Raw genomic sequence first — 23,771 nt, 5'->3', positions numbered from 1 at the left:
ACAAGTTTTCAAGTGTATTTTGTCCTTGGGACAAGTAGGTCCAACCCCCTACAACACAAACCCTTTGGCCGCCAGTTTACAGTATCACTTTATGGATCAGGAAAGGGGTCTGCAGTTTAGGTAATATTTGTGTCCATGTGTTCAATGCTGTTCAAGCTTGTATTTATGGTTCATTAATGCAAAGCCTTTATTATTAGGGTGAGAACTAAAAGTAAACACTGTAAGCTCGGCCTGCATTACTGACGGTGGTTTCAGTTTAAATGTGTATACACGTTTTAAAAGTTTAGTAATATGATGTATAATGCTCCCAGAATGCTCTCTTATTATATGCAAATATTTGCCGAAGCTTCAAAGCAAGAGTGATGATTCTTTGCTTTCAAAATAAAATGTTTTTTAAAAAAATGCAAGTAGGAAAAAAAAACCATTTTGCTACTGTAAGATTTTAGGTACCATATCTTTGCAGCATCATTTAGCAACATGTTGATGTATGCTTGTATTTCCCCACAAATATTCATAATTGAAAATCAGTGTAACCAGTTTAAATACGATTACCGGAAACAAAAATAAACAAGCATTGACAAAGCCAGTAGGTCTGAAATTGGTGGTCAGCCTTTTGGTTATGTCAATGCGTGACTTTTTCAGGCATGGTTTTTGTAAAACCATATCTGTGCGGGAGCTGCTGGGCCCTCACCATTCTAACAAGCATTAGCAAAAGCAAAAATTGTTTTTGGTCTCAAAAAGCACACATTGCCACAGCAGTTCCGGGCACTGAACAAAACTTTTGTGCAAATATGCTCCTTGTCAAAGAGCAGAATACTGTCACTGACAGTGAAGCCATCTGATAGACGGAGAGAAAAAGAAAGCGAGAGAGAGACAGAATGTTATTAAACACATTAGGTCATGGTTAACGCCAGGCCTAATTAGAAGCCCAATTATTAATGTCTCAAAAGTGCATCTATGGAATACATCCTTGCATTAAGTGCACATATACAGTTTCAATGAATTTACAAGAATTTACAAAAGTAGGCAAAGAAATAGTACTCCTAGAAATTATTTGTGAACTGCGTTTTAGCATGAGCACATGTGCATGTGTAGATTGGCTCATGTGAAAATCTTAATGTTTCAAGTTCACTTTTCCTCTAACCACTTTTTTCCCAACCCTGGAAGAAGTTTTACATCTGCGACTGTCGGGAGTAAATTTCCAACCTTTTTTAGTACGGGAAAAGATTCGAAAAGAGTTGGTGCACTGATTCAAAAGGGCATTCCAACCCTTGAACTATTTCTTACCAATACCTTCAGCCCAGTATGTAGACCTGCAGAAACGTGGCAGCATAAGGGAATTGCTAGTATGCAACCCTACAATGGTACGAGCCCTGACATAATTAGAGAAGTTATATCAGAACTCTTATATCATGAGATTGCAGACGTAATTTGTCGCTGCATTACATGGCACAAAAGGGACAAGTGGATTTTGTTACAGGGCAAGTAGATTTATGAAGCAACCTGCCCCATGGACAAGTAGATATTTTATTAAATTCCACACCCCTGCAAACAGAACAGCACCTCTGCGCCCGGATGCTCCAGGGCAGGAAAAGACTAACTGCTGGTGGTTTTTGGACCATGGACCCCTGAAGTGGACCGCAGGAACCTAATGCAAGTAACTGTATGCAGTATATGTCTGTTTCCCAAAAGAATGCATTGCCACATAAAGATGCATTTAAGTGAACATTAAAGTTACCTGTAAAAATCAATATCTCGGAAAGTACTTACTTGATCACAAAGTTCTTGGTGTTCAAATTTATGTAAACATTCGATTTATTTTTATATATTGGTCTCTGATTTATTCTTGTGTACGTCTCATTTATTGCCTGAGTAGTACAACAAATGCTTAGCACTACCCTCTGATAAGCCTAAACTGCTCGTCCAGACTACCACAAATGAGAGAATTTCCATTTGTTACTTATGCTTATGTAAACCACTAAGGGTTGCCTGGACTCTGTACACTGTGTACCTCGTTTTGGGGCACTATACAGACAGCCAGATTCCTACACTATGCAACAACCGTCTCTTATGATATCTATTCTCCATTTGCTGAGGTGACCTTTCTTCATTCCTATTGGAACTCTCTGACCCCTCCTCCCACTTGATGACTCGTGTAGGAAGGTGCTCCCTTCAAACTCACTTGTTTGTGTGGTTTCCTACCATGAGGGTGCCTCCTCTTCCTCGATAAGGCTGTTTTGCGGATGCCCATTATTATGGTACTGATGTTAGAACTGGCTATTTCTGGTTGGCTAAGGCTGACGCCAAAGCTAGGCAGAAGCCACCATTCTAGTCAGGGCAAGGGAGTCACACGCCATGATAACCCTTGCTCACCCCCTTGGTAGCTTGGCACGAGCAGTAAGGCTAAACTCTGAGGCAATGTGTAAAGCATTTGCGCCAGCACACAACAGCAACAACATACTAGGCACACCACAAAAGGGACTCCACACAAGGTTATTATAAAATAACTTTTGTATTGTCAAAAACACATCAGATAGAAATCACACATGTACATTGTGTTAACTGGCACGGGCAATATTCATAAGGGATTATTTACAAGACAGGGCCACATGGGCCACGGTCAGAATCAACACTTTGTAGAAAATTAAATACTGTCAGAAATTAGAATACAAGGATATAAAATCACTGTAGCACAAAGTAACAGTTATAAATCACAACCAGTATCTACTGGTAACAGGTAAGTACCACCTACGCAACCCTAACCACCTTAGGAGAATGTCACGCTGGGGACAAGGACCTCACTAGGACCACCTGTACTAAAAAGAACAACCACCTAAGAATAAAATACATTTAGGGGTATAAACAAGAACACATTACCCATGATGCATGAAACACATTCAGAGGAGTAGTAAAGGAAAAACACATGATGCCTAAAAACATTCAGAGGTGTACGGACAACCACCTAAGTATCACACAGCGTTTAGGGGTCTAGGAAAGAACACATTACCCATGATGCATAAATATACATTCAGAGGAGTAGTAAAGAGAAACACATGATGCATAAACCTACACATTCAGCGGTGTTAAGAACATGGCACATGATGCATTACAAACACATTCAGAGGTGCAGCGCTAGGAGACACATGACGCCTAAAACATTCAGAGGTGCAGCGCAGGGAAAAGGAAGACACATGATGCCTAAAAACATTCAGAGGTGCAGGAATAACACATGATGCAAGAAAACACATTCAGGAGGTGCAATAACCATACAATTGCGCAAAACTTACATAAGCCACCACCTGTGGCAGTCCCTAGGCCAACTGGCCTGGTTGGGGCTCAGACACCCTGTGTCCAAATGTCAGGGCGCGCTGCCAAGCAGCGCCAGTCAGGGTGCGCCACTGGCGAAAAACCTAAACGTTGCAGGTGCCCACTACTTGCTGGACACCTGAGGACAATCACAAAACCTAAACGGTGCAGCTGCCCACTAATTGCTGGGCAGCTGGGAACTTCAAACTGCGACAGGGTCCTCACTGACCCTTAGGCGCAACTGCGCCACCTGTGGGAGCCGCACAGGCTCTTACCCCACACTGCGGCCAAATGCTGGAGCCACACAGGCTCTTAAACACATTAGCCCCAAGTCCCTCGAGGGGGGGGGGGGGGGGGGGGGGGGGGGGGGGACTCTAAAAAAAAATCATGTGGGCAGGGAGCCTCTCAGGACTCAAACATCAAATGCCCCCGAGAGCCTCACTGGGTGCTAAATACAGTAAATGCGGCCACGAGGCTCGCTGGGCTCTCCACACCAAGTAATTGAGGCCATGAGCCTCGCTGGGCTCTCAACATTAAATAATTACGGCCACGCTGGGCCGGGATCGGCTCTTTAAGCCAAGAGCCCACACGAGCCTCACACTCGAGGGGAGGGGCGGGCACCGGCAATGTGCCCCGACGCCCCTCTCCCTTCTCAGGCACTCACCGGGTCACGCCGATCACTCGGGCCCATCTCCCCCGGAGGCGCTCCTCTCGTCACGGCTCTCGGCGGCTCTCAGCAATACTCGGAGCACACGGGCCAATCCGGTCGCGGCTCCTGGACGATCCCCTCTCGACGCCACAGCCCCTTCTTCCCGGGGCTCCCTCAGCACACGGGAGCCCCGCAACGGGCCACGCTTACTCCTCTCTTCCCAGGGCTCCCTCCAGATCACGGGGCCCCGGCGGCCATCACCACTCTCCGGCTCTTCTCCTGGCCGCACTTCCTCTCCATGGCAGGCCCCGCCTTCGTCACGGCCGGGCCTGCCTGTCTTCCGGTTTTCGAGGGCCGGCAATGGCAGCGCGGCCCTCGCCGGGGAGGCGGGCGCAGCGCCTCGAATCTCTGGGCCGGCGGCGGTGATTCCACGAGGGCCATGCCGGGTGGGCTCCGGCTTCAAATACGAAAGAAAAACGGGCAAATAAGCGGCAAGAACACGCGCCCTCACGCCCAGGAGTGAAAGTAAAGCGCTATCAGCGCTAAGAATCAAGCTACTATTTACAACAAGGGGTGGTGAGGGACAGAGTCTCTGAATTAAGCAGAAAGCTCTCACCCAGTCAAGAGATCAGGGCTAGATCCAACACCGTTTTTTAGCTCACTGCACCATCCCAGTTTCAGAACCTGGCTGTATGCAAATTAGTCTGTTCCTGTCCCAGTGCATGATGGGAACAGGGCAAACCAAACTACAGAAGCCAATTCTTACACTGGGAAGGAAACAAGCTCCCGGGGACCGGTTTCTGGCATTACAGCCGTCTTCGGCCCGGTTTGCTTGAATCCTGATGGTGCAATGAGCAAGGGTCTCACATCTGAGAATACCCTTCCACGCTTAGGGTGGACAAAAATATTTACAACAAGGGGTGGTGAGGGACAGAGTCTCTGAATTAAGCAGAAAGCTCTCACCCAGTCAAGAGATCAGGGCTAGATCCAACACCGTTTTTTAGCTCACTGCACCATCCCAGTTTCAGAACCTGGCTGTATGCAAATTAGTCTGTTCCTGTCCCAGTGCATGATGGGAACAGGGCAAACCAAACTACAGAAGCCAATTCTTACACTGGGAAGGAAACAAGCTCCCGGGGACCAGTTTCTGGCATTACAGCCGTCTTCGGCCCGGTTTGCTTGAATCCTGATGGTGCAATGAGCAAGGGTCTCACATCTGAGAATACCCTTCCACGCTTAGGGTGGACAAAAATATTTACAACAAGGGGTGGTGAGGGACAGAGTCTCTGAATTAAGCAGAAAGCTCTCACCCAGTCAAGAGATCAGGGCTAGATCCAACACCGTTTTTTAGCTCACTGCACCATCCCAGTTTCAGAACCTGGCTGTATGCAAATTAGTCTGTTCCTGTCCCAGTGCATGATGGGAACAGGGCAAACCAAACTACAGAAGCCAATTCTTACACTGGGAAGGAAACAAGCTCCCGGGGACCGGTTTCTGGCATTACAGCCGTCTTCGGCCCGGTTTGCTTGAATCCTGATGGTGCAATGAGCAAGGGTCTCACATCTGAGAATACCCTTCCACGCTTAGGGTGGACAAAAATATTTACAACAAGGGGTGGTGAGGGACAGAGTCTCTGAATTAAGCAGAAAGCTCTCACCCAGTCAAGAGATCAGAGCTAGATCCAACACCGTTTTTTAGCTCACTGCACCATCCCAGTTTCAGAACCTGGCTGTATGCAAATTAGTCTGTTCCTGTCCCAGTGCATGATGGGAACAGGGCAAACCACACTACAGAAGCCAATTCTTACACTGGGAAGGAAACAAGCTCCCGGGGACCGGTTTCTGGCATTACAGCCGTCTTCGGCCCGGTTTGCTTGAATCCTGATGGTGCAATGAGCAAGGGTCTCACATCTGAGAATACCCTTCCACGCTTAGGGTGGACAAAAATATTTACAACAAGGGGTGGTGAGGGACAGAGTCTCTGAATTAAGCAGAAAGCTCTCACCCAGTCAAGAGATCAGGGCTAGATCCAACACCGTTTTTTAGCTCACTGCACCATCCCAGTTTCAGAACCTGGCTGTATGCAAATTAGTCTGTTCCTGTCCCAGTGCATGATGGGAACAGGGCAAACCAAACTACAGAGCCAATTCTTACACTGGGAAGGAAACAAGCTCCCGGGGACCGGTTTCTGGCATTACAGCCGTCTTCGGCCCGGTTTGCTTGAATCCTGATGGTGCAATGAGCAAGGGTCTCACATCTGAGAATACCCTTCCACGCTTAGGGTGGACAAAAATATTTACAACAAGGGGTGGTGAGGGACAGAGTCTCTGAATTAAGCAGAAAGCTCTCACCCAGTCAAGAGATCAGGGCTAGATCCAACACCGTTTTTTAGCTCACTGCACCATCCCAGTTTCAGAACCTGGCTGTATCAAGCTACAGCGCTCCCAGCGCTATAAGGACATCCAAAGTCCAGCAAAGTCTTTCAGGGGATACAGCAAAGTCCCTCCAGGGTAAAGCAAAGTCCCCCATCCTTCCAGGACAGGCAGAGGGGACCCCCAGAAGTCCTCCAGGCACCCAGGGGCTGGGCAGGGCCCAGGGATTCCCCTGGGCCCAAGCAGCAGCACGCCCCTAGCAGATTCAAGTTGGAAACAAGAACAAATTGGAAGGGGACACAGTCCCTTCTTATACAGGGAAAAGTCTTTGAAGTCTTTGTGCAGGCAGTGTAAGAACCAGCTAGAACTGGTTATAGGGAAGTCTCTTCAGTACCAGGGACAGAGGTGGCAGTCGCCCAGCGGGGGGTGGAGCCAGCATTGTGGTCAGGCAGGCACAGCCCTTCACTATCAGGTGCCATCTCCTCCCACTTCCCTGGCAGCAGATGCTGCCTTTCTTCCATGGGCTGACTCAGACAACCTCCTGGGCTCTCCAGCCCCTGTCACCCTCAAACCAGACAGTCAATCCACAAGCAGGCCCAGGCACTCCTGGACCAGGCTCACCAGCCAATCACACGCCAGACACAAATTACACAAATATGCCAACTTCTAAAAGTGGCACTTCTAGACTAGACTAGACACAATCATGCCGCATATACCATTAAGCAGCATTCATTCTCACGAGTTCTCTCATACCAAACTCGCCCCTGCACTCCCCACACATCAGGAACTACCATGGGCATACATATTCCCCATTCATTCCTATGGGAGGGCAGGTCACTCACCACACATACACAGAGAGCTCAAGCACTTTACACTGTACCACAGTGAAAAAGTGCGCAGAGGCCTGAAATCACGATCACCAGGTTCCAGAAACAGGCTAGAAAAAGCAAAAAGTCTCGGGGTGAACCTGCCTAAAGGGCCGGGTCCAACAGTGCTACTATGTTGACTGAAGACTGTATGCTTAGAGCTTGGATACATGCCTCCTTTTTAGGGTACTCTCTTACTTTCTGTTGTATCCCCTGGGACGGGACTTTGTACTGTAGGGATCCCACGGTCTTGCCAGTTTCATTGTCCTTTTCATGAACTGTAATGCTCCGTCAACTGTTTCCCCCAAAGAGGACTCATTCTCTGAAAGGCATGTACTCCCTGTTTACACCTGGAGATTCTCAGCCAAGAAGGTCTGTGAAGGGTAGTAGCAGTGCAGACTACGGTGTCCACCAGATCTTTAGTGCCTGTGGAGGCACCACTGGAAAGCCTCAAGTGCTAGTGTACATGCACGACCAGGAGGATGCAGGAAGTTAGCAGGCCCAGAAAGCAAACCACCATGAGAACTGAAATCAGAGTGGTCTCCTAATCACAAGAATCATAACGGAAATGTCCCAGATCTCTGGTGAAAGAGAAAAAGCCTAGAGCAAACTTGTATCCACTACTGCCCCTATGAACAGGAGGTGCTGATAGACCTCTTGGTGAGACTTGGGCACACTGATGGAAAACCCAAATTAAATAGCTGGGCTGTGGTTAACTGTGGGTGATGCAGCACCTTCTCTGGCAAAGCAGTTTTGCACAGCTAATCATCCAATTATGGAACCCAAGAGATCCTTGATCTGAGACTGGTCACAGCCACCGCCTTCACCTCTGTGAAGACTGGAGGTGCAGATGTCAAACTTAATGGAGGACCGCAAACGGTAAGATAGATAAACGTTAATACTGAAGAACATCATGCAATCTTCATCTTCCAGCATCAAAAGAACCTGCACCAAGGACAGTACACTAAAATGTTGCTTGCGGAAGAACAAATTCAAGATCCTGAGGATGGACAATGGTCCAGATGATGACCACTGTCCTCCTTTGAAACCAGCAAGTCCTGAAGAGTAGCACCCATACACAATTTCCTGCTGTGGCACCAGGCCCACCACTCCTTTCTGCAGAAGATCTACCATTCCCCTACTGCAAGATTAGAAGGTGGCCCTCCAACTGACTGGACTGCTGAGGGCAACGGGGTGGGTTTTGTGGAAAATTATAAGTCCCTTTATACAATCTGAAGGACCCACTAGTCTGATGTTACAGCCTTTCAGGCTTGTAGAAAGGAGGCTACCCTATTCTTGAAAGGAGGCTACCCTACTCTTGAAAGAAAAAGCTAAAGTAGCTTTCCAGGTTGTGCTGGAGAGGATGAGGAGGAGGAGGAGGAGGAGGAGGAGGAGGAGGAGGAGGAGGGCTGTGGGGTCTGAAAGCCCTACTTTGGCCCCTGCCTCTATGTTGTCTGAAGAGATGGTTCTATTGGGCAGACTGCGAGGGCAGACACTGACAACAATGAAACCCTCATGAAAATCCCAGAAATGTTCTAACCTGCTAGTAATCTTCCATCAGAGACTAAAGGCTCAATGATCAAGATGTCGCAATGATTAAGCGTTCAAGCAAAGAATCCACTTTGTCCTCAAAAAGCTTTGCTCAGTTGAACAGCATGGCCACCAATGCCAACACAACAACTCCACAGAATAAGGTCGATCGGAGCCATGCATGCCTGCTCTGACACAAGGCTCTGGCAATATAAGTTGACTTGCAAATCTAAACTCTAATGACATGTCTAAAGGCATATTGGCCATCCCTAACCACCACAGCACAGTGGCCATAAGGATAATCAGATACATTGGGGACCATGTCCCATAAGCCACTTCCTATTCTGAGGCACTACTGTGAAAGATGCCAGATTATGCTTAGTGCAGAAGGATGTTTGTACCACCTCATCTTTCCAGGGACGAGTGGACAGAGAGAAAAGCTGGGTCCCAAGATAGTGGTTTCTATGTATTGCAAACAGTTTGCTTACTGCTGGAGCAGTGATGGGCTTCTCCCATGCTGCTAATGCTGGGTGCATTAGGGCTTCATTAAAAGGCAGTAAAGGCTCAGAGGTGCAAGAGTTAGATTGCAGGACTTGTGTCAAGATGTTGGTCTTAGTCTCAATTGTAGGCAAAGGACATTGGAGTACACCAGCTGCTTTTCTCAAAACCATAACAACAGATGCAACCTTATGGGAAAGTGGCCCTGAAGTATAGACCATTTCTACCTCAAGAGAATCCAAATCAAAAGTCTGCTGCAAGTAGTCTACCCTTCTCAGAAGACTGAGGAGACTCAATGTTAGCTGCCTCATTGATATTATATATATATCTTGCCAGATGTCAACTTGCATCTAGCTGGCAGGCTGAGCCATACAGGTCAAGCATGGTCTTCAGGTATCCTTGCCAAAAAATATCCACCTGTTATTCTCTAAATCCCTATGCCAACCTGCAAAGGATTCAGTGCTGGGGACACCCCCAGATGGCTTAGGTTGTGTTCTCAGAGGAACTAAGGGAACTAACGGTGTTGATGGAGGACCCGCCAGTGGTACCACGAATGGAGCTCCATGGGTCCAGTGGGTGCTATAGAAGTGACTGTAGCACTCCTAAATAGTTTTTGGTGTCGGAGACTCATGGTAAACTTGAAGCAGCTCCAGTGCAGCCCCCTGTGGCACCGAAGGAGGACCTGGCGTTAAAACAAAGGCACAGGGCTAAAATGGTAGAGATGCCCCAGAAGGAGTCATCTTTACCAACTCTACAACTCTAGAAGGCGATGTCGCACACGATATTGTTGAGGAGACTTACCTCTTGAATGAGAATGACATTTTGGAGACAAATCTTTATGAATCTTCTTCCGCTTATGTTTTCTTCTTTTTAATTCTTAGAAGACATGAAGGAGGCCTAGATTGGGATCCAGACCTAGAACATCAATGTCATTGGGCCCTGGCACATGCCATGAACAAGCTTAGCTTTCGGCTTCTCGATAGCTCTGTGATGCATATCGAAACAAATACTGCAGGAGTTCGAGTTATGCCTCAAGCTTATGCAACATAAGCAACATTTTTGCAGGTCAGAGATCAACAGTTGCCCATCACAAATGCAACAGGGCCTCACTCCTGACTTTTTAGTGAGTGAAACACCAAAGCACTTTGCAGTAATTTGGAAGGAAGTCTCTGAGGAGATCATCAACAGACAGGGGGAGAAGGGTGCACCAAAAAAAGGGAAACAACATTGATACGCTGGTGTGGGCGCTTTATAGTTCCATGTCATTTCCAGTGCACAGATGGAGTTAAAAATTAGGAAGTACTATTTTAACGAACACTTCCACCAAAACCTCTACAATATAATATGATGAATAGCGAATATCTTAAACATCCAAAACACTTCTCAAAACACCATCACAAAATTGAGTAAAAAACTATGCATATTCCCAACTAAACACATGCACAACAAAATCTGAAAAAGGATTGTGAAATGCGCACATTCCTCTTCGCTCACGTAACCAGCATACTTTATTCTACACAAAGCTTTATGGTCCCGATAGGTTACACTGAGAAGGACTGTATAAAAAGCACTCGTTGGCAATGCTAAGTAAACATTGCAAAGCTAGAGCCTGAGTCTAATCTTTGCAAACAATTGCAATAATAATGATCTGTGGTCTCAAAGACAATAACTGACATCATATCACATTATGAAGAACTCTTGATGCAGCTTCTCTAAGCTACCCAAGACATCAATCCACTACATACTAGATCTAAACCCATGCAGCATTATCACCTTTTGGCTATTGCCCTGCAAAGAATGACAACCATTTGGAAGTGCCTAATCATTATTGGAATGCTCTTTGCCATTCCTAGGCTGAAAAGTCGCATGACAAACGCAATTCAGAAATGAATGAAAAGAACCCTTCTCACATGCAAACAGAATTCCAGAGCAGTAGACTCGGAAACAAAATTTGCAAGGAAGATGGTCGCACAATGCAAGTTGACAAACTCCCTCTTGAGACATTTGATTCTTATAAATATTGGAATTCAAGCTTCCCATCTCCCACTATACTAACTCCTGGTCCTTGTACTCTCAATTCTGTTCCTCTTACTGTCACTTTCTGCAACCACAAATTCACAGTCACTATAATCATACTTCTGGTTCTGTCCCATGAGTGCAAAGACATCCCAGATCTCCATTCACAAGAATTTGATGTGCTCCTTTACTGTTATGGTTTTGTACAATAAACCCAATTTGCTCCACAGCTACGTTATCATTTTCACAAGGAGTTTTATCTTGGAAGTAAACTTCACATGAGAGAATATTTTTTATTGTGAAACACTTCAGTTCAGAAAACAGATATGAATGTAATAAATAAAAAGACGACCTGCCAATGTTTATGCAAGGAGAGAACATTACCTCTTCCGCCATTAAAAATACAAATGCCCCCATCTCTTCCATCATGGATTTTATTCCTTCTCAATGTTGGGTTGCTGTCTGTTTTAATCCAGACTCCAGCCATCGCATTGTCGAAAATTTCATTGTCTTCTATGAAGCCAAGACCTTAAAAGGTAGAACAAAAATTTCAAAGGATGTTGTTTAGGAGCTCTTTCAGAAAATGTCTATTCATACTATAATATATAGAATAACACATACCAGAATTATAAACCAGAATTCCACCATTCTGGCCACCCCAGATTTTATTACGTCTAATTTTGGGGTTGCTTCCAGTTCTGCAGAAAACAAATGGGAAAAATTATTTTCACAGCTACAAAAAAACACGCTTTAAAAAAATTAATTCACATTACAATCTTTTGATTGAGGAAATAAACACCATATTACATTACGCCAGTGACTTTATTTTCCGTTAACATATATCCATCTATTTGGGAAAACTACCTCCACCACCATTCCTTTTGAATCTTTCTAACAATATTGAAAGATCTAAAGCAAATATGTTGAATGCATACTCCTATTCCAAGGAAGCAATAAAGTTACAGTCTATGTTTTGACTTTTCCTCACAATATTGGATAAAGTACACAGAGGGTCAGTTGGACAAACTTTTAAAACCATTGACCCAGTTCAACTCTTTGGAACACTGTAGAAAATCGGGTTATTAATTGTACAGAATGGGAGGCCTGCACAAGTAATACGTCTACAATTATCCCCTAACTGGGAACCAAGCAGCCCACTGTAGTGCTTGACTCTCTAAGGGTTGCGAAGCAGAGCTTACTCAGGACAGGTGCTGTAGGCCAGTAATCATCATTCTCTGGCACGTAATAAGACCAATTAATAAATGAGTGTCCTGTCTATGTCTTTCCTTTGAAAAAGAAAAAGTAAAATGATCATACCCACTACTAAATGCTACACACTATTGCAGAATGTAGCTTTAGTATTATTCTGGAATCACACTGGACTCCTATGGGGTCAAAACACACATAATACTTTCTCTTCTATACCAGATGGAGCAACTCAATATAAGAGATTGTCATTATCAATAGCATAAACCGATTGACTTTGCCACGGGTGGGGTCACCACACCAGTATATCAGGTAAGCTGATTGGCTTTGTCAAGGTCACTGCACTGAAAGAACAAAAACCACATGTTAGAAAATCACCACTGGAACCAGTTGCCATTACAGTTAATATAAAAAGCATTAGATATTCATCAGAATCACCGTCAGCAACACATTTTAAATAAAGCCTGTAAATTCCACATAGCTTGTCTGAGTCTTTCTTGAACCATTTTACATCACATAAAAAGCAGTCAAAGAATCCACCACTAGAGGTCCCTGTGCTCCTGAGCTGTAGAGCAAAAGCTTCAGGCAAGAGTGCTTGAGACTGAAGGCTAAACAGCTTGGTGCACACTGATTCCTTGAACCTGAGAAAAAAGACATTTGCCAAAATCTCTTCTGGGGGACTGCTGTCACTCCTGCAGATCCCCACAATCCTCTTTAGATTGTTGGCGTAACTTCTGTTATCCATGGAGTCACTATAGATTCAAACTAGCATTTGCAATGCAATCGGTCTCGCCTTTGGGACCTTATATGTATTTAGCTAAGCAGCACATTAGCCTGGGTACTGAAACGTTAACTTTTCTTTAACATTGAGGAAAAGTAAGCGCCACACTGCATGAGATGCCAGGTATGGTAACACATGGAAAGACATATTGCCTTTCAGCTGGAAATGGTATAGTCCCAAGCTCTGTTTTTAAATATAAAATCAGGGTCCTCGGTGGTCATATCACTGAAAATACAAGATTTGAAAAAATATGTGAGCTAAGCGAACACAAATATGTGAGATAGCTCGTTAAAAAGAATCCCTTTGTGTAGTAATGAATTTGTAATAGTGCAGACAACCCCAACCACTTTGTTGCGTTTCTCCAGAACACGCACTTAACAAGGGCCTACTAGTATGGATGATATGCGACTCCTACAACGTGGAGTCTCGTTGTCATATAGAACATTTCCAATACACTAATTTACACATCTCGTGTAAGAGGGTGATGTAAAGCTCTTTGACATCCTAGACTGGGATGAGCAGCACTATAAAGGAAATTAAATGGGAGAGAGGGAATAAAAAGAGATGAGGTGTAATAGTGGATATATCACCTGAAAGTGTTGTCTACGTCTTAGACACAGTGCCACGAGATGGTTGAAGAAGCTCTTCCCACAGCAGATATAGCCATCGCCCATTCCGGGGAATTCCGGATTTGTTCCACGGTTGGATTACTCAAACTAAGAACCCTTGGCAGATAAAACTCACTTTCCTGCTCCCCCTGCCTGGAACCAGATGATCACGATTGCAGACTACATCAGCGTGGGAATTGCAGCTACCAGGTTTCCACACCAGTTAACTCAAGGCCCAAGGCATTTGCCACTCAGATGACCACTCAAAAATAATGCTTAACATTCACTAAATAACTGCAAATATTTCCGGTTCTAAAACGAGCAAGGGTGCTCCAAGCTCGAAAGAAAAAACATCAAATAGTTTTCCTGACATTTATTTAACTGCAGAAGCGAGACTTGTTTTCCGCCTTCTACAAATGCTTTTCAGATCAATCGCTCCCTTCGGTTTATAGAATGTTTACTGTATGATGTGCTTCCTAGGACCAATAACAAAAAGAGAAACAAACGAAGAACTCGACATTAAGGACTGACATTGGCAAAGAATATATAAAGCTTCACATACAAGTAGTAGAGCGAGGGGTACAGCAGCCCCTGCTTCTCTCAAGCGTCTCACACACACGAGCACGCGCTCTCTCGACAGCTAACAACCTAACCGATGCAGTCCATGTGAGTGCTGACCCTTCAACCTGGCGGAGTAGGCACGGAATAAGCGCTGGAAGTAGGGTGCTGCAGCACCCCCGGAAATAATGATGCTAGAGTTCAGAAGGTTATAAGCAATAAAGATGCCTTTAAAAAGTGGGTTTACTGTGTCTCATTTGCTGCACGTTCAAAGACAAAAGTCAAATATCAGGCAACGTCTTACCCGCACATATACTGTCTAGGTTACCAACCCACCTGCTTGCGCGTGTCTGTTAGTAATTCCTGCACAATTCTTTAAAGTACACACATGGGGGGGGCTTGGCCAAGACAGCGGACTGACCAGACATCCGATCGGAGATTCCCCGGCCCTGAACCCCGTTAGCCCCCACATATCAGCAGAAATATCCCCCCTACCTATGAGTGTCGCCCTGCTGCTGTCCGGTGATACCCCGCTCCGGTTTCAACTTGCATCGGCCATCCTGGGGCAGCTGAGACCGCCACTACGCTGGAGTGATTGCGGCTTTCCAGAGGCCCTGCTGCCCGAGGGATAGAGGCCCGGGTGCGCTCGTCTGGCGGCGGTGCCCTGGGGGGGAGCCTGTAGCGGACGAGGCCCAAACACTGCCACAGCCGGCGAATGCGGGGGCTCTGAGGATAAACCTGCTCCGGAGCCCGAGGGGACCTGGCGGGACCTACCGTTATAGGGACGGAGGAAGTCTCGGGAGGTGGGCGGCAGGCCGCGAAAATTGAGGCCCTGGTCTTGGGCCTTTCCTGAGCTGACGGGACACCCACGCAAGCACCTGAATTAGAAGCTCCCCCTCGCCTGCAACCATCACCCTGCTATCGCCTGAGGGGGCTGCCGCCGCGGCGCTGTCCTGCACCGGACGCCCTGGGACCGCGGGAACGGCCGTTGCACCGGAGTGCCTGCCGCGAAAATTGAGGCCCTGGTCTGGGCCTGTCTGGAGCTGTCGGGGTACCCACGCAGGTGCCTGAAATAGCGGTTGACCTGCCTCGAAGCCTCCTACAGCACACAGAGCACAAGACGAGGAAGCGCCGAACCCCGAGGTGAGCTGCCAGTGGGAAGCGTGCAAACTGAGACCGGGACTGGCCGGGGGAAGGCGTGGAAATTGAGGTCCAGGCTTCGGGGCCTACCACGAAGAGAAGGGAGTCAGAGCTCTGCAACGCACTTGATGGTTCTAGGGGTTCCGCTGAGCCCCCCTGACTGGCCTGATACCTGCACACCGGAGGTGAGGAGGAGGGGCAACCATCACAGGGAGCAACGCGCCTTCTTTCGACGGGACCCGACCTGGGGAAGGGACTTCGCCGCCGCCTTTTACCTACCGCAGGCATTCACCCGCCATCACATTCCACAACTTCTGCCTGGGGAGCAGCTACGACAGGTCGCTCATACCAGGGCCAGCAGGCCAGTGAGCCAAGTTGTCGGGCAGGGCAGGGGCGTGGGTCCGACGGCTCGCCTCGTGACGAAGAGCCTGAGGGCTGTCACTGTGCACACTGAAGGTCTCATCTGGGGCGACTCACCCCCCGTCGGACTTACCGGACCCCTACATAACGACTGCGCCTGTCGCAACGCAAAGGACCCGAGCAGGGAGCCCCCACAACCCTGCACCTTGAACTTCAGCTTGGGCACCAGGGCACCTGCCCATCGACCTTGGGGGTGCAGCGGGCCCGGATTGGCACTGACTGGCTCTCGGCCCTCCCGAACGGGCTGGAACACTAGAGGGCCCCCGGTGGCTCGAGCATAACAAATGTTCAGACCCCGGCGCGGACCCACAGGCCTAACGTGCTCTGCCCTCGACAACGCCTGCGACATGGCTACCGCAGGACGCAAAGTTTCCCGCAACATTGTGGACATGCTCCACAAAAACACTCCGAAATGAGAGAAGGCCCAAGTGACGCCGCCCCCAAAGCCACCTGTCAGCCCCCAAAGCCAGGATGACGAGTCTGCCCCAATCACAAAAGCGTTCCTAGCCTCCCTTTTTAATACCCTGAGGGGCGACTTTCAAGCCCTGAAGCAGGAACTGGCAGGGGAGCAACTGGAGCTCCGCCGGGATGTAGACTGCCTTGGGGAGCGCGTAGCGGCGGTGGAAGAAGGGGACCAGACCCGCAGCACGGAGGTAGAACGGCTACAGCAGGAGATCATCCGTCTTCAGGAACAGCAGGTGGACCTACAAGCGCACTCTGAAGACCTTGAGAACCGCTCTCGGAGGAACAACATACTGGTCCGGAGAGTCCAATTAAAATCTGAGGGGAACAGCGTGGTCAACTACCTTCAGGAACTGTTCCGAGAGATCCTTAGGGAGTCCGGTGAGTTTGACATTCGTATTGACCGCACACATCGAGTCGGACTGGCACGACGAGCACTGGCCCCCCCCTCCGGACATACTGGCCTTCCTCCCCGATTTTGCACTGAAGGAACGCATTTTGAGAGAGGCTCGATTGAAACATTCAATCCATTTTCGGGGGGACACTGTGGCCCTCTTCCAGGATCTCTCCGCCATTACCCTACAGAACCGTAAGGCCTTCAGAGTTGCCACAAACTTTCTACAGGACAACGGAGTGCCATATTCCTGGGGCAACCCATTCCGCCTCATTTTCAAATGGAAGGGGTTACTGCATCAACTCAGATCTCCGAGACACTTGTGCGTTGTTGGGAATTGAAATGGCGGAGGAAGCTGGATCTAGAGAAGCCTCCCCTAGCAGATCACAGGACGGGCCCACACGACCTCCGGAGATGGGTGGCAGACTGAGACAGCGGCGGTCCCCCAGGTCTCTCCCGAGGCCTGATCCCGCCGCGGCTGCTCAGGAACGAGAAGCGGCGATACAAGAGGTGGTTGACAACACAGCGACCAAATTGTAAGGTGTTATTAACAGGGGATGTGCCTCTATACTATAGTCCTGTATGGGGGGGAAAGGCGGGGGAGCCGCTGAGTCAGCTGCCGCCAAGTTACCCTCCACATTGACACTCTACGGACCTGAACGCTGTTCCGGTAGGCCCGAGACTATAAGTAGCAGTTTTTTGCAGGGTTGTTCTGGGAGGGACTGGTGGGAAGGTGTGGGGGTGGGGGGGGAGTGGTTGATGTTGGGGTAAGAAATTGGGGGAATGTGGGTGCAGAGGGTTGACCGGGGTAGGGATGGGGAAGGGTGGGAGAGAGGGTGGGCTGTCCAGTGCTCCGTCCTATTCACAATAGTCTGGGCCTCATACCAACGTCCCGCATCCCTCCGGGTGTGAGAATTAGCAGGTCTGTTCCCAACGGTCATCATGCCGCCTACAACCCTTAAGATCTTAACCTTGAATGTGCGACGTCTAAACAACCCTGTCAAACGACATGCCATTTTGTCCCTACTAGAAAACTCCCAAGCAGACATCTGTTTGCTACAAGAAACCCATCAGGTGGCTCGCGATTGTCATAGACTCCGTGCCCGAAAGTTCCCAACTCAACTCTTCTCTTCGGGCCCTAACAAGACAGCAGGGGTGGCGATCTTAGTAGCACGGATATTCAGAGGGGAGGTTCTACCTAAATGTGCAGAACAGAAGGGGAGATTGTTAGTGTACCGCTTTGCCTTAGGTGGTCTAGTGTTTACAATCGGGTCCATCTACAGTCGTAACGACGGCCAGGAACGCTTTCTGCACTCAGCCCTCACTGACGTCACTGACACGCCGGACAGACACATCATACTGGGGGGGGGGGGCCTCAACATGGTGTTTGACACGGTACTAGATAGGTCAGCACAACGTACTCCCCAAACTGCACAGACCGATTAACAGAGCTCGACCCCTAGCCCCGCACACACCCACACGACAGAGAATACTCTTACTATTCTAACGCACACAAAACCTATGCCAGACTGGATCATCTCTTGGCTACTAGCTCAGTTTGCTCTCTATCTACCCCAACGGAGTTAGGGGTGCTTTCACTCTCAGCCCACGTGCCAATCACCACCACCCTCGCCTTACCACCTGCCTCAATTCCCCCCAGGGTCTGGAGACTGCGGGACACTCTTTTGCATAGAAAAGATGTTGTAAAATGCATTCAGGACGTTATTCACGACTATCAGTTACACAACGCTAATGATGACACGACACGGGCAACACAATGGGCGGCTTTAAAGGCTGTGATTCGAGGAGAATTTATAGCCCTCTCCTCGGCAGAGAATAAAGACAAAACAAACGGGACGAGCTTACACAGAAGGTGAGGGAGTTGGAGCGCATACATCAACGAACAGGGGCTCCTAGAATATGGAAACAACTTAAACAGACCAGACACCTCCTGTCAGCACTAGATATGGATCGGGCGGAATACGCAGCCTTACGGCTGCGACATGCCTACTACACGGGAGGGAATAGATGTGGCCGGTTATTGGCAAACAGGCTCCCAATCATGCGCCAACAATAGGTAGTGAACGAACTCTCCTGCCCAGATGGGGCTACGGTCACAGAAGACGCAGAGATCACGGAAACATTTTGAAAATTCTATGCGACTCTTTATACTAGTGATCCTCTAGACACCCAGGCAGCGGCTGCATATCTGGACTCAGTCACACTACCCTCCCTAGCGCCCTTCCAGGCGGAACACCTTGACAGGGATATCCGCATTGAGGAGGTGATCTCTGCCATATCCAAACTCAAACCGGGGCCGGATGGCTTCACAGCCCTTTTTTACAAGTCATTCTGCACAACACTAGCCCCGATCCTCCCCCATCTTTTTAATACTTTCTCGGAACCCGGTGCCGTTCCCCATGACCTTCTGCGTGCATCTCTCTCAATCATCCCAAAACCTGGGAAAGACAGGACCAAGTGTGGATCATATAGGCCCATCTCGCTACAAAACGTAGACCTCAAATTATACACGAGCATCCTGGCAGCACGATTGGGCCCCCACCTACCAGGACTTATAGACCCGGGTCAGGCGGGATTTATTCCGGACCACCAAACAGTAGATTATACCAAGAGAGTTACACACCTGGTAGAAAAGACCTCCCGAATTCCCGGGGAGTATATGATGCTAGCGGTGGACGCCGAGAAGGCTTTCGACCGAGTCCACTGGCCATACCTAGAAATGGTCCTGAAGAAAATTGGCATCGGAGAGAAATTCTGCACTTTCATTTTTAACTGTTGTAAATCCCCTACAGCAGTGGTCCGAGTAAACGGCGATAGCTCACAGAGCTTTGACATCGAGAGAGGCACGAGGCAGGGATACCCACTGTCACCTCTGCTCTTTGCTTTATATATGGAGACATTTGCTCAGAGGATACGCCAAAATGAAACTGCGGCAAGGAAACAGTTTGGTGGCTATACACACACCATTAGCCTCTATGCAGACGACGTCTTACTTACACTTTGCAGCCCACAGACAGCCCTGGCGGCATGCATGACGGAAATAGATGCTTTTGCGGCGGTAGCCGGATTTAAAATGAATAATGGCCCTCGACCTATCTCTGAGACCTCCTACCAAGAACTACCTGCAGACCCTCTTTCCCATCCAGTGGGCGACGGACGCGGTGCCTTATCTGGGGATCCAGCTGACCCCCACACTCCCCACAATGACAGCAGTCAAGTATAATATGCTTCAAAAGAAAATTCGCGAAGAACTGGACCGTTGGAGAAACCTCCCCCTCTCTTGGTTGGGCAGGATAGCAGCGGTCAAAATGACCATCTTACCCCAAATCCTGTACCTCTTCCGAGCACTACCGCTCCGGCCGCCACGGGATGGATTCGGCAAACACAGACTGACCTCGCCTGCTTCATCTGGCAGGGTCGGAAGCCAAGAATAACAAGCACTTACAATGTAATGGTTTCGCCTTTGGAAAAGTTAGAGCTATTGGCATTGCTCATGACATTTCTTTTTTTTATATACTTATAAATAAATGGCATTGTTAATTACATTGCCAACAGCTCTCACAGCTCTCACAGCTCACACAGCTCACACAGCTCACACAGCCCACACAGCCCACACAGCCCACACAGCCCACACAGCCCACACAGCCCTCACAGCCCTCACAGCCCCCACAGCCCTCACAGCCCTCACAGCCCCCACAGCCCTCACAGCCCACACAGCTCTCACAGCCCACACAGCTCTCACAGCCCACACAGCTCTCACAGCCCACACAGCCCACACAGCTCTCACAGCCCACACAGCTCTCACAGCCCACACAGCCCACACAGCCCACACAGCCCACACAGCCCACACAGCCCACACAGCCCACACAGCCCACACAGCTCTCACAGCCCACACAGCCCACACAGCCCACACAGCCCTCACAGCCCTCACAGCCCTCACAGCCCTCACAGCCCTCACAGCCCTCACAGCCTTCACAGCTCTCACAGCTCTCACAGCTCTCACAGCTCTCACAGCCCACACAGCCCACACAGCCCACACAGCCCACACAGCTTTCACAGCCCACACAGCTTTCACAGCCCTCACAGCCCACACAGCCCACACAGCCCACACAGCTCTCACAGCCCACACAGGCCACTGCATCCGATACCTATAGAAAAGCGGATTCTGCTTCTACGCCCTGTTATGTGTGCAGATTTAGCAGGATCTCATCTGTAGAGATGTCTGATGAGTCTATGCACTTAGAAAGGGCTCGGAGTGATGTGAGGCTTCCTCACAGATTCTCGCAGCAAATAGGAAGCCCTGCACGATCTCAAGTGTTCTTCATGCACCCGCTGTTGGCCTGGATACCAGGTGCTTAGAAAGCAGAGCATAGACAAAGCCCCCACATGTGAAAGTGTAGCCGAGAAACCAAGGACTGGGCTATCTAGCAAGTGCAACACGTTTATAATCACAGACAGGACGGATGAATGTTGAGTCTGAGATAACCAGTCCGTGGAAGGATATATCTCTTACCCACAAACAAACAAAATTGAGTACAACAAAGCAACTGGTCTTTAGCTATAACAACCTGTGTGGCTCTCATTTTTGACTCCATCTAACCTGTAAAAAGTTAAGAATTTGGATTCTGAACTTATAATATTTTTATAAATGTATTTTTTTTGTAATTCTTATTATGTCTTTGTCTTCTTTTCTATCCGCCTCAATCCTTCTTTAGTTCAAAACGCTTTAGAAATTGATATAAATAACCTCTTGTGAGTCGTGACTCCAGACAGGCAGGGTAAAGCTGAAGAGCTCCTGTCGTCGTGAATAACGGAGGCAGCACTATGCTAGGCGCTCGACACTGCCCACGGTGATAATTGTGTGGGCGGGCCAGCCATCTTCTGGGTGCACTGCAGCCATGTGTGCCCTCCAAAGGTGAAATGATAGCGATAAACTCCACACGTTTTTAATAGAGCTCAAAACTAACAGAAGTAACCTCGACAGGATTTAAACAAGTCCTTCCCGTTTCCACGGTCACATACAGTAATCAATGCGCCCGTCATGGTGAGACACTTTCTGTCATCAGATGTGCCTCCTGTATTTTAAAAGGGGTTCCATGAGGCATTGCACCTCGGTACCGCAGACAAGTACCCCTGCAAACTACAACAACCAAAGAAAACCACTTAGCGGGTCAGTACTGGTCCTGGTGTTTTCACTACGTACGGTATCGCACGCGGAGCAATGCGCGGGCACTTGGTACAGTGCTCCTCAACTGGGACAGAACTTAATCGGGCCTTATTCGAGAGTGACAATTATTCTGGAAGATAGCAAAGCATGGACTAGCAAGGATGGCCACCATAACCAGTAGGCATATTTGTAACCGCGCCCCTCAGTTCCCAGCAGGCACTGACTCTTGCACCCGCAGAAGCAAGGCTCGTGTCTCACGTGGATTCTTCCTCGGCACCCGCGTGGCAGCCGGGAATGGGAGTAAGTCCGACTCAGCCTTTCCGAAGCATTTCCAGAGAAGACATTTCCAGATTCCTCCAAAGGCCAGCATGGCTGAATGATGAAAGGCACACGGACAGCGGGGGAGGGGGGAGGCCGGGGGGGTGGGAGGGAGGGGGCGGGAACGGGCAGTTTCCAGCAGGCACTGACTCTTGCACTCGCAGATGCAAGGCTCGTGTCTCACGTGGATTCTTCCTCGGCACCCGCGTGGCAGCCGGGAATGGGAGTAAGTCCAACTCAGCCTTTCCGAAGCATTTCCCGAGAAGACATTTTCGGATTCCTCCAAAGGCCAGCATGGCTGCATGATGAAAGGCACACGGACAGCGGGAGGGGGGGCGTGAAAGGCACACGGACAGCGGGAGGGGGGGCGGGAACGGCACAATGACAGCGGGAGGGGGGGGGGGGGGGGCAGGAACGGGCACTCACCTGGACTTCTTCCGGCGGCGGTCGGCCTGGAATGAAGAAAAGAAACATAAAAAAAAACAAAAAATAAACACAACACAACACGCCCACCGCCGAGATGACGAGCACAGAGGATGTTTGCATGACATACCGGGGGTCAACTAAGCAATCTGCAATACATCGGGGTTCAGTATAATGTAGCTCATAAGCTTGCCAAAGACAGCCACAACACAAATAGTGAGAATAGATTGCACTAAAGTGCACGAAATTTTAGGCAGTGGAAAAATAAAGTAACATTCTTTTGGTTTACCAAATCGTGATTCTGCAGCGTGCAACCTAAATGTTGTTATGCAGCCTTTCCTAAAGTGGAGTACAGCACCAGGAGTATGCGGACAGGTAATACAAAACAAAGCCAATAGAGTTTGTGGCGAGAATTATATACACAGCTTAGTCAAAGTCAAGCGTTGAATTATAGATTCTAATATACAATAGTTTAAATGTGGCGTAGCACTTTATATTGCTTCTAATTTTCGTGGATATCTTCTAACTTTAGTTGAGAAAATAAATACGAGCCCTATTCTAAAACAGAAGAAAGTCATAAAGCAAAATGTTCATGTCTGGCATGTAAGGGTGACAGATCTCTCAAGTTATGAAAAATTATTGTATGCGACAACTAATCATCGTATCTTAAGAACGCAAAGGAAGAGGCGTCACACATTGATACTGTTCATAAGACAGGATCCGGCAGTTAAACGATAAAACAATCAAAATGAAAGTAGCCCACCCCAAAAGCTCAATAAGAATGTATGACAGAGTTGTGATGCGACTCTCCTATATGTCCAGATCTGTCCCTTCTTCAAATGAAAGATTGCATCCCCCCCACCCCCTCAACCGGTGATACAGCTTCCGGGAGCCATTATGTCCATAGCAGACTTTTAGAGAGGTGCATTTAAAGATCAGGTCCTAGTCTTCCAAATACGTGACATTTTGCCTGCTATCTGAATAAGGGAGACTTTATGTATCTGGGGTGACAACCCTACACAATAAAACACGTATAC

At 48.3% G+C, this 23,771-nt stretch overlaps 1 protein-coding gene across 2 annotated transcripts in view; it reads right to left on the bottom strand.

Annotated features, from left to right (window-relative positions):
• The window catches only part of FBXO11 (F-box protein 11), a 517,411-nt gene that overhangs the window by 181,413 nt on the left and 312,227 nt on the right, over positions 1-23,771 (bottom strand). For both annotated transcript variants that reach the window (XM_086927768.1, XM_086927769.1), the window contains exons 17-18: positions 11,858-11,934; positions 11,621-11,764 (exon numbers count right to left, since the gene is read on the bottom strand). In XM_086927768.1, coding sequence (XP_086783894.1) covers positions 11,621-11,764; positions 11,858-11,934 — 221 coding nt within the window. The remainder of the gene's footprint in view (positions 1-11,620; positions 11,765-11,857; positions 11,935-23,771) is intronic.

The sequence above is a fragment of the Lissotriton vulgaris genome, chromosome 6 (genome assembly GCF_964263255.1).
Source record: "Lissotriton vulgaris chromosome 6, aLisVul1.2, whole genome shotgun sequence".
In the NCBI taxonomy this organism is placed as follows: Eukaryota; Metazoa; Chordata; class Amphibia; order Caudata; family Salamandridae; genus Lissotriton; species Lissotriton vulgaris.
Note: the sequence above shows the minus strand (reverse complement) of the source record. Positions and strands in the feature narration are given on the sequence as shown.